We start from the raw sequence: 11,426 nt of genomic DNA on the forward strand, positions 1-11,426 counted from the left end.
AAGAAGTGGCGTTAGAAGAAGTTTAATTTAAAAAATGTGGCTCTCAAAAGAAATTTCAATCGTTGTGCTGTTGATATTTGGCTCTGTTGACTAATGAGTTTGCCGACCACTGTGACCTAGTGCTTCCTTGATGCACAAGGCAGTTCTTGCTGTCAAGGGGACAGTCTACAGGGGCACGGGGTCTGCAAACAGGCCATTGCACTGGGGTGTGGCAAGTGTTAGACACAAGTGCTGGGGGCACAGGAGAGGCACCTGATTCAGCACTGGGAATCCTGGAAGGCTTCCTGGAGGGAGTGACTGAAGTCCAAGTCAGACCTGAAGCATAAGTAGGAGTTAGTCCAGAGCAGAGGAAAGTAGGAGTGAAGGCCCAGAGCAGAGAGAACACGGCCTCCGAGGAGCTGGATGTTGCTCCAGAGTGATGAAAGGGAGCGGCAAGAGATGAGGAAGGCAAAGGCTTTCAGCCTGCATGGCAAGGAATTTGGACTTGATCCTGAAGTGCTGAGAAGCCGCTGAAGGCTATTAAGCAGGTGTGGTGTAGAAGAGCCAGCTGGAGCCTGGACGGGGAGCCAGGCAGAAATAAGGCGAGTCTTACCAGCAGGGGGTGCTGTTGGACTGAGCTGGCAGTAGCAGTGGCCACAGAGAGTTCTTGAGATGACTAATGGGAGTGGGGGGAGGGGGGAGTCAGGGTGACGCCAGTGATCCTGTCTGATGCAACTGGGGTGGTTCCACTTTGAGATTGGGAGGCCTCAAGTGGGCATCCAGAAGTGCAGGGGGCAGCTGGGTGTGATCCTATGGCCAGGGCACAATAAACAAGCTCAAAGCTGGTGGAACAGCCAGCAGTGACAGTACAGTGTGGGCGGGGCATGGCTGACAGTCTCAGCAGAGCAGGTGGTGGGGTGGGAACAGGGAGGGTAGATAGTATTTGAAAAAGCTTGGCTATGAATGAGGGTTTTGCTTTTTTTTTTTTTTTTTTTATCCTCACCTGAGGATATGTCTATTGATTTGAGAGAGAGGAAGGGGAAGAGAAACACATGTGAGAGAGAAACATCGATTGGCTGCCTCCTGAGGAGCCAACCCACAACTTTTTGGTGTATGGGACGATGCCCCAACCATGGGCCCACCTGGCCTGGGCGGGGGTTTTGCTTTCTCAATGAGACAGGTGAGTGAAGCACTTCAAACATTCCTGGGAAGAAGCAGAGGGGCTGAGGAAACAGGGACAAGCCCAGGACCTAGGCCCTGCTGACCTGGCATGCAGGAGGAGGTGGCTGCGGTGGAGGAGGGCCTGCGGGTTTGGTGCCAGAGGTTCCATGGCTGCCGAGAGCCTTGCTTTTTCCTGCGAAGCAGGAGACAGGGTTGTTTGCCCGTGAAGAAAAGGAAGGAGCTGGGTGGCGGATGGCAACGCTTTTAAGTAGTTGTCCAAAATGGGAGTAGGCTGAGCAGGGAAACAGGATTGCTCTGAGGGGGTGGGGGGTGGAGGCCTTCAACAGCTCACCTGAGGTTCACGTTTACCTGGACATGAGCCATCAATTTAGTGCCTGTGCCCTGGGCTCCATAGATCCTTCTTTCTTTTCGCAAACACTCAACTTTAGACCAGTTTATTCGTAATTTCACAGTGCCCTCTCGCAGGCCGACAGACAGAAAACGGAATCTTCCATCCCCCAGCCCCTCAGCAGTCCCGGTGGGGAGGCAGGTCAGACAGGACAGCTCCCCGCGTCTCTTCTCCCATCCAGGCAGGAAGCCCAGGCTCGACCAGCCTCCACTCGGTCTTGGCACGTGTGACTGGAAGCCATCCTGTCTGCGCAGACACCTCGGGGGTTCCCAGGAGGCCCCTGGCACAGTGCTGGGAACTGAAACATTGAGAGGAAAGTTTTCAAAGCAGGAATCCAACAGACGCCCCCAGAACTCGCCCCTACACCCCTCTGTGATAGAAGAGTTCCGTTGCTTCTGTTGCAGACTGGATTTCCTTTTCGAGTTGACTGCACTGGATCTGAAAAACAGAGTCAAATTCTTAATATTTACAGTGAGAACTTGCCTTGCTTTAGAAGCCAAGTTGTTGTTTTTAAAGACATTTTCAGAAAGCATTTATTTCACAGCCTAACTTTTTGTCAATTAAGTCTAATTTAGAGCAAAAAAAACATAACCTCTTAAAAACATTCTTCTGGAAAATTTCAAACATAAGCAAATGCAGAAAGACTACAATAAGCCCTCATGTCTCATCACTCAGCTTCCACTATTAACCACCTGCCAATCCCACGAGATTTGAAACCCGCTGTAAGTGACTGAACCTGCCGGTAAGCCATCCACTCTGAGTGCCAAGGCAATCAGACGGAATTACTCGCAAAGGGTTTGCTTTTATTGCACTCGTAACAAACTGTTCTAAAAGAGGACTGTGAGGATTCAAAAGATTTTTCCTTCTGTTTTTTTTTTGTTTGTTTGTTTTTAAGGGAGAGGGACAGAGAGCTAGAAACATCAACCAGCTGCCTCCTGCACACCCCCTACTGGGGATGTGCCCACAACCAAGGTACATGCCCTTGACCGGAATCGAACCTGGGACCTTTCAGTCCGCAGGCCGACGCTCTATCCACTGAGCCAAACCGGTTTCGGCTTTTCCTTCTGTTTTATCTATTTTAATGAGAAGCTACTCCTCTCTATCCCTTGTCCCTCACCACCTTCGTAGGATGATAGCAACTATCTTCAATAATTTAAAACTTTTATGCTATGTGCTAGCAAAGTTGCCTGAGTTAACGATAATATAAGCCTAAACTTAGAGAATTTGGGTTGTGAATAAAAGCATTCCGTAAGTATACAGGGTGGGGCAAAAGGAGGTTGACAGTTGTTCGTCTGGAAATAATATAATAAATAGTAATGTAAGAATAAACTGTTTTGCGTACTCAACTGTAAACCTACTTTAGTCACACCCTGTAAATGCTATGAGGACATACCTGATTGTTGTTAATCTCACCTGAGGATATTTTCCCATTGATTCTTAGAGAGAGTGGAAGGGAGGGGGAGGGACCAGAGAGAGAAACATCAATTGGTTGCCTCCCGCCTGCACCAAACCAGAGACGGGGTTTGAGCCTGCAACCGAGTACATGCCCTTGATGGGAATCAAACCCAGGACCCTTCAGTCTGAGGGCCGATGCTCTGTCCCCTGAGCCATGACTAACTTTTAACTTCAGTGACAGAAACAGGCACTTGAGATTTTCAGCCAAGAAATGCCAGAAATCCCTTACATCTACTAGCATCAACAATGTCCCTGGGACCAGCAACAGAGATACTATCACAGCCATCTCTCTTTAACAGAGACAGAGACAGAGTCTCAAAGAGTTTAAGCAAATTGATCAAGGTCTGGAGGAGCTGGGAATTCGGGTCCAGGCAGGCCGACTCATCACAAATTATAGTAGGTCCTCATCTACAGACCTGCACAGCCCAGTACCTTGGCCACCAGCTGCATGTGAGTAGTTACTAGAATTACGGTTTGGTTCCTTAGTCACACTAGCCACATTTCAAGTGCTTAACAGCCACACATGATTAGTGGCTACCGTACTGGACACCACACTTACAGGACATTTCTATCATTGCAAAGTGTTCCACTGGAATGATAAAACATTTAAAGTAGCTCAAAGGTTGTGATGTTTTTTTTAACATCCCCTAAAAATGCTTCTGATATAAGTTAAGAAAAACAGAATCCAGCCTGGCCAGTGTGGCTCAGTGGTTGAGCATCGACCTAGGAACCAGGGGGTCACGGTTGGATTCCCAGTCAGGGGCGCACATGCCTGGTTGAGGCTCAATCCCAGTGGGAGGTGTGCAGGAGGCAGCCCATCCATGATTCTCTCTCATCATTGATGTTTCTCTCTCTCTCCCTCTCCCTTCCTCTCTGAAATCAATAAAAATATATTAAAAAAAAGGAAAATAGAATCCAAAACCGCACAAGGGATCTGGGGGGTGGGGTTATGTGTCAATAAAGCTATTTTCTTTTATACTCTTATAAACGTGGGCAGATTTTTTAGGAAAATAATTTATTTTACTCTTCTAATGAGGGGAAGAAAAAGTTTATTTTTTGAGAGGAAGTCAAGTGGGGGCACTTACCCGTTGTATTTGCGGGAACATGCTAAAAGAAACTGGCACCATCAGTCCCATTACCAAGATAGTACAAGACAGCTTCAGGGTCCACAAGGACTGGGGGTATCGCACGAACAACGAGGTCCTGGGAGAGAGAAGGTTACAGGGCTTGTTTTAGAGGCCACCAGTGCCAGGCCCCGGATGAAGGACTAGATGTGCATTTGCTCATCTGATCGCTCCACAGCCCACACACACAAGAGATGGAGCCACTATCCAGTTAAGTCACTTGGCCAAAATCCCACAGCTCACAGGTGAGCGGGCAGGTCCTAGAGCCTGTGCTCTCCACCTGGGGTTCTGCTGACACGGATGTGACATTCTCACCCTGGCCTTTGAGAGTGTGAGAACCCCATCCTGGGAGTCAGTCCGAGCCAGCGGGTAGTGGAGTCCCGTGGGGACTCTGCTTGGGACAGACTGGGCACTCTCAGACAAGTCCCTTTCCCCTTCTGCGCTCGGGGTTCATTCAGATGCAAAACGAAAGGGGTGAGTCAGCCACGGAGGTCACTCTGCCTTGGATACTATCATGGTTGTGGGATGACACAGGGTCCTTCTGGGCAACCCAAGGCCCACTGGGAAACGAGGACCATCTCTCCCCAGCAGCCAGCCTGTGCCATTACATAGGCATCCAGGGCCCCAGCTTTCCCGGAGCCCAGCTCTGAGGCCAGCCAGAGCGGTCCAGGAAGATCCTGACCGAGCAGGAGTCTCCACACCCATCCAGCTGGACTGACTGTGGGAAGTAACAGTTCACGCTGCCCAGGACACTGCTACTTCCTGAAAAAAAATGCTCCTTACATGCTCCTAGCAGGGGCTTCCTAGCTCCCCATGTTGGACAGAGCGGATTGGTTCGGCAACAGGCAGGCGACCCCACGTGAGCCAATGGAATCCTTCCCGGGAGCTTGTGAACTGAGCAAAAGGCATTCCCTGCCTCCCCCTGCCCTGGGGTTTGCTGTGTTTTTCTTATCAGGACACCTAGGAGGTGTCGGCAGTTACATACCTCATTGACAGGAAGACAATGTGTGGCAGGAGAGGGCTGTCCCCACACCAGAGCTGCTGCTGCTCAGCTGCCGTAGGCTCCACTCCCTGCCCGTACCCCGTATCTAAACCAACACAGCACCCTTCCAGCCTGCGTTACTGCTAGCTGGGCACATGCCTGATCCCCAGGCCCTCCTCCCAACAGGCCGTTGCTTGCTTCTCGAATGGGATGACAGGCTACTGAATCTGGGCCGTTTAAGCTAATTTAATCCATGCTTGGCATGAAGGAGGGGCAAGAGGCTTGGGGCAGCGTTCATAGCACATCAGAGCTGGGAAAACCTGCAAATCATCGAAACCCATCGTTCCGGAAGCGGGGGAACGTGCCTCAGCAGATGCTGGGACGTGGCCAAGAACACAGAGCTAACTGCGGACAGGGCCTGGGCCTGATTCCAGGTCCGCTGGCATATGCACATCTGGATTCCAAGTCAATCCTGTCCCAAGTGGGATGAAGGGTGTTCAGCAGGAAGACCACGGAAGCACGTTCTTCCCATCCCTCCCACCAGCTTCAGATTAGACACGTTTTATAAGGATTCTGACTGTCAAAATATTTACGCCTCCCTGGGGAGATGAGCATGCATCTTACTTTTTAAAAAACTGTGAGAAGATTTCAGGAATAAAAGCCGAGGTCCCGAACAGCACGACTCTGGATATTGTTGTATCTCTGACGGCCTAGTGGAAAGCGAAAGGAAGCAGCTTAGGATGTGGAGGGAGACGATTCCCAGGGATCCTGTAATTCAGGACAGAGACAAGCGAACAGCAGCTCTCCCTTCTCGCTTCACAAATAACAGGTGGACGCCGAAACCGGTTTGGCTCAGTGGATAGAGCGTCGGTCTGAGGACTGAAAGGTCCCAGGTTCGATTCCGGTCAAGGGCATGTACATTGGTTGCGGGCACATTCCCGGTAGGGGGTGTGCAAGAGGCAGCTGGTCGATGTTTCTCTCTCATCGATGTTTCTAGCTCTCTGTCCCTCTCCGTAAAAAATCAATAAAATATATATTTAAAAAAAAAATAACAGGTGGAAAGAGGCGGAGGCAGCACCTGACGTGGTCACGTGGGCAGGACGGCTGGGGTCAGAGCCAGGAGTAACTGAAGGCGGGTCTACCTCCCTCTGACTCCACAATGGTCCCTATCAGTCCATTGACCGTTCCAAATACAATGCTAAGTATAAGCAAAGGCAGCTTACAAGCACACCTAGGACCAAATGGCAATCCCCTTGGTAGAAATGCTGGTGTTTGCCATGAGGACCAATCTGCATTTTCTTTTCAGGCTAGGATTCTGCCACAGGCTTCCCTGTCCTGAACAGCCCCCCAGTTATTCCCACCCCTCCCAGTGGGAGACTGCTCCAAAGGCCCAGCTCGGAGTGCACCAGGGCTCACACCCACGAGCCTGCATGTATGCACCCATTTTTGCTTGTGCAATTAAAAGTGTGCTATAGCCACAGCCGGTGTGGCTCAGTGGATTGAGCGTCAGCTTGTGGACTAAAAGGTCCCAGGTTCGATTCTTGTAAAGGGCGCATGCCCAGGTTGTGGGCTCAATCCCCAGTAGGGGGTGTGCAGGAGGCAGCCGATCGATTCTCTCTCATTGATGTTTCTCTCTCTCCCTCTCCCTTCCTCTCTGAAATCAATAAAAATATTTAAAAAGTGTGCTATAGAATTTTACTTTGCACAGACATGTATGTAGACCTTATAACGTTTTGTCATCTTTTCTACTCTGTACATTGTTCTATGTAGTGACCATTTAAAGATGTAATTTACTGTCTGGGGTACATGCACAAAATCATGTGTACTCGAGGACAATGTAAGAGACTTTCAAGGGAAATTATGACCGCCAACGACACTATGTTAAAACTTCAGAACCCAACCCCCGGGTAAGACACAACTCCACATATACCACTGCTCTGTGCAAGGTAAATAAGGACACAGGCCCCCATCCCCTTCCTGACTCCCTTCCTCCCACGTCCACTTCCCAGGCCTTGGCCGCAGCCTCCGGGATCCTCTCCTCTGCCCGCACCTGCTCTCTGCTTATTACACGAATGCTGGGCTCATCTGATCCCTCCGCAGGGAACCACAGAGGGAGCCGAGGAGGGTGGGCCCTAAAATAAACTTTCAGGAACATAAAATAAAACAAAACTGCTCCGCTCCTGGGAGAGAAGAGTGGCCGTGAGCATGGTGTGTGTCAACGTCCGTGAGGCGAGGCCGGCCCGTGTCCACGTGTCCCCTGTGCAGGGGGAAGACGCGCCAGAGGGGACAGCGGTCATGAGGAGGCACGGCGGGCGCCAGTCACCGTTCGCCCCCGGGTGGCTGACAAGGCCAGGGGAGGAAAACAACGTGGACTAAGCTCCTGAAACCTGAGCACAGGTGCCCTGTTACAATCAGATATTGCTGGTTACGCACTTTCTGAAATTTTAGCCAAAGAAAATAAACCTTTCGGTGACAGAGAAATGCTAAAAGAATGCTTATGCTTACGCACAGTGGCAGACACTTTTATTCTTAAGAGAAAGATACACTTTTCTTTCTAAAGCAGACCATCCAACCTTCCTTTTACCCCCATTTGGCATTCGTGCCAAAAATGCAGTTCCTCCCGGAGAGATGGACCAGATACCCAGGTAGCTAGCAGGGCCTGCGGCTGCCTCCCCGCCGGGAGGCCCAGCGCTCCCGGCTCCCGGAGAGAAGGGGTTCGGGCTGGGGAGGGTCTGGGTGTCCGGAGCCTAGCAGGGTGCCTGGCTGCAGGAGGGGCTGAGGACCAACCTGTGGATGACACACTGGCTCTCTCTTCCCAGCTGTATGAAGAGGGCGCGACACCCCCCACACCCTGCAGTGAAAACTGCGTTGAAGAGAAACGCAAACATAGGTCCAGGCGGAGAGCTGCCCACGAACGCTCAGAGCAGCATTGCTCCTAACAGCCCCAACCTGGACACGACCCAGCGTCCGTCGCCCGGGGAAGGGAAAGGCGAAAAGGTGGCGCGCCCATCTGCACCGTGGAAATACCGCTCAGCCATCAAAGGCAGCCAACGACTGATATGGGTTAAAAGACGGATGAGCCTCAAACGTCAAAAGAAGCCGGACGCAGAAAACCCTTGCACAGCTCAGTGATATGGAATTTCTAGAAAAGGCCATCCTATGAGGACATAAAGCAGATCAGTGTTTCCTTGGAGCTGGGGGTAGGAGGGGAGAGGGACCACCACGAGGGAAATGTTTTGGGGGATGAAAATGTTCTAAAATCGGACTGTGGCGATGGCCGCATAACTGCTTAGATCTGCTAAAACTCACCAAACTCTATGCTCTGCCAAGGCTTTTCTGGCATGTACATTGCTCCTCAATAAAGCTGTTAAAAATGTCTCTTTAGGCAACAGAACCTTCATTTCAAAAACGAGGTATCCGATTTCTGGCAGCCCTCTCCCTCCTCAATACCGGCAATGATCACACCACTTTGTTTAGAAAGGTGCCATTATTCCGAGACACAGCTGATGGCTCGTCCTTCAGCTTCGTGAATCGTGTCCCGTGAGCCGGATAATGATGCATTTCCCGGCTGAATGAGCAGCCTCTCTCCTGAGCTCCTCTCTCCACCGACACGCTGGGCAGAAGGCTGGCCAGCTGGCCATTCCCTCGCTTCGTTTCAGGGGCTGTTTCACGCTGCTCTTCGTGCCATTTGCGAACAACTGCCTCGCATTACAAAGCTTCAGCTAAAGTCACTTCACAGTAACACCCCCCCCACACCTGCAAAAGATCTGGTTTGTTAAAAAGAAATACTTTAAAACTCCATACCCCAAATAAAACTACCATAGGCTATTGCAGGTTCTAAGAGCTGAATGCATATAAATCTCTTCAGCCCTGGCCGGGTAGCTCAGCTGGTTAGAGCGTCGTCCCCACTCGACAAGGTTGTGGGTTCGATCCCCAGTCAGAGCACACACAAGAAACAACCGAGTGCAATGATAAGTGGAACAACAAATCGATGTTTTTTTCTCTCTCTTTCTAAAATCAGTAAAAATAAATAAAATAAGTCTCTCCACATACAAGTATAGATAGGTAGCTAGATGGGTAAATACCCTATTGGTTCTGTTTCTCTGGAGAACCCCCACTACTGACCAGGTGACCTAAGGGGCATGGGATGACGCTCAGCCCACTGGGTCACACCAGCCAGGTCGTACTGCACAATCTTTTAAACATCCGGGTGCAAAACAGAACACCTCTCTCGGCATAACGAGGGAAGACAGGATAAGGAGAGTCTGAAGGGAAATGCGAATTGGTTACCAGCTCCCACACAGAAAATTCATTTCTTTGCCCCAAAGGCAAGCAGCTACTGCACCATCGTGTTCCCCTACCTTCGTCCCAGCTCTTCTGGAATAGCCTACGACATTGCCTTCCTTGTCCACGACCTCAATCCCTCGTACGGGCTCCAAACTTCGGGATGCGGCAACACTCATGGCACTGACCTGGGCTGTGGATTAAAGCAGAGAACACAACAGAGAGATGAGCTTCAGTCCAGGGAGGGGACATCTGCTCTGGTGTCCGGCCTCTTCCTCTACGGCTGTGCCTCTGCCACTTTCAGGGGCCACCGGACCTGTGCTGGGCCAGCCGGGCTCTCTGCTGGGCGGTGGAGCTGGGGTCAGGACTGCTGGGGTCAGGACTGCTGGCCTGTTGGTCTTGGATCCTGACCGCAACCCAGCACCAGGCTCCAGCACCCCGGAAAGTCCAGGCTGGCTTCCTAACAGGATTCCAGGAGAAACCCCGGGGGTCCTTTAAATATGCCCCCCTTTTTTTGCTTAGCTGGTCTGACCAGGTTTCCATAACAATGTCCCAAATTTTACCACTGACATTCTGCCAACTCTCCAACGCGCCGAGTCCCAAACCCAAATCTGGAGCGTGAACCAGTGAACTTGCAGACAGCAAACTTAAAATAGTTGGTTAAGCCCTAGCCGGTTTGGCTCAGTGGATAGAGCGTCGGCCTGCGGACTCAAGGGTCCCAGGTTCGATTCCGGTCAAGGGCATGTACCTTGGTTGCGGGCACATCCCCAGTGGGGGGTGTGCAGGAGGCAGCTGATCGATGTTTCTCTCTCATCGATTTTTCTAACTCTCTATCCCTCTCCTTTCCTCTCTGTAAAAAATCAATAAAATATATTTTAAAAAATAAATAAATAAAATAAAATAAAATAAAATAAAATAGTTGGTTAATGTCTCTGTCACTCCCTTGGAGTCAGATCCCCACTCCTTCCTACGACCCTAGGAAAGTTAGTTAACCCTCCCCTGCCTCAGTCTCCTCATCTGTAAAAGGGGATAATATTGCCTACCCATAAACTGCTGTCAGGGTTAAGTGAAAAATACATGTAGAGGGCTTGGGCAGATAGTCTTCAGAATGTAATTTGAGTTTCCAGTTCATCCTTTGACAGCTATCGGGGTATCTACAGAGAAAGTGTCACCTCTCAAATCAAAGACCTCGTTTGGGCCGGGGGGCACCTGCCAGCTGCAAATGGGGGCTGTCATCAGCCACAGTGTGGCCACAAGACCTGGGTGTCCCTGAGGATGGGAGAAAGGCTCAAAGACTACAAGGACCATGAGCTCCCTGCTTACTGAGGATGGCGGCAGGCAAGGTTACCCTCAGGAACACGTTCTTCACTGCACTCTTCATTAGGAGTAAACGAGGGAATAACTAGAAAATAAGAGAGAAAAATCATTACTGCACGGGACAAGCAATCAGCCGAACATACTCGACAGCAGAGAGCTAGCATCGACCTCATTCCTATCACTGGTCAGACCTCGGCCAGCGCTCTCTATTTTTATTTTATTGTTTTTATTGATTTCAGAGAGGAAGGGAGAGGGAGAGAGAATCATTGATCAGCTGCCTCCTGCAGGCCCCCCCCTACCGGGGACCAAGCCCACAAACCGGCATGTGCCCTGACCGGAAATCGAACCATGACCACTTGGTTCATAGGCCGATGCTCAACCACTGAGCTACACCAGCCAGGCTCTCTTGTGTATTTTTATTTTACTTATTTATTTGTAAATGTTTTCTTAATGAAATTTTAGAGAGAAAGGAAGGAAGAGGGACAGAGAGACAGAAACATAGATAAGACAGGAACACCATCGATCAGCTGCCTCCGGCACACTCACACTGAGGATCCAGCCCGCAACCTGGGCTGGGAATCGAACTGGCAACCTTTTGGTTCCTGGGTCTATGCTCAACCGGTGAGCCACACCAGCCGGGCTCTCTGTGGATTTTTAAATCTGTGCAGCACGGAGCTGTTCTCCTGATCAGAGGAATAAACGGAGGTTTCAAGAA

At 50.5% G+C, this 11,426-nt stretch overlaps 1 protein-coding gene across 1 annotated transcript in view; it reads right to left on the minus strand.

Annotated features, from left to right (window-relative positions):
* Positions 1–24: 24 nt before the first annotated feature.
* SFXN4 (sideroflexin 4) overlaps positions 25–11,426 on the minus strand; it is a 20,696-nt gene continuing 9,294 nt past the window's right edge. The window contains exons 10-14 of the mRNA XM_079793686.1: positions 10,718–10,796; positions 9,472–9,587; positions 5,735–5,820; positions 4,090–4,207; positions 25–1,987 (exon numbers count right to left, since the gene is read on the minus strand). Coding sequence (XP_079649812.1) covers positions 1,910–1,987; positions 4,090–4,207; positions 5,735–5,820; positions 9,472–9,587; positions 10,718–10,796 — 477 coding nt within the window. The 3' untranslated portion in view covers positions 25–1,909. The remainder of the gene's footprint in view (positions 1,988–4,089; positions 4,208–5,734; positions 5,821–9,471; positions 9,588–10,717; positions 10,797–11,426) is intronic.

This window comes from Cnephaeus nilssonii, assembly GCF_951640355.1.
Source record: "Cnephaeus nilssonii genome assembly, chromosome: 16".
Taxonomy (NCBI): Eukaryota; Metazoa; Chordata; class Mammalia; order Chiroptera; family Vespertilionidae; genus Cnephaeus; species Cnephaeus nilssonii.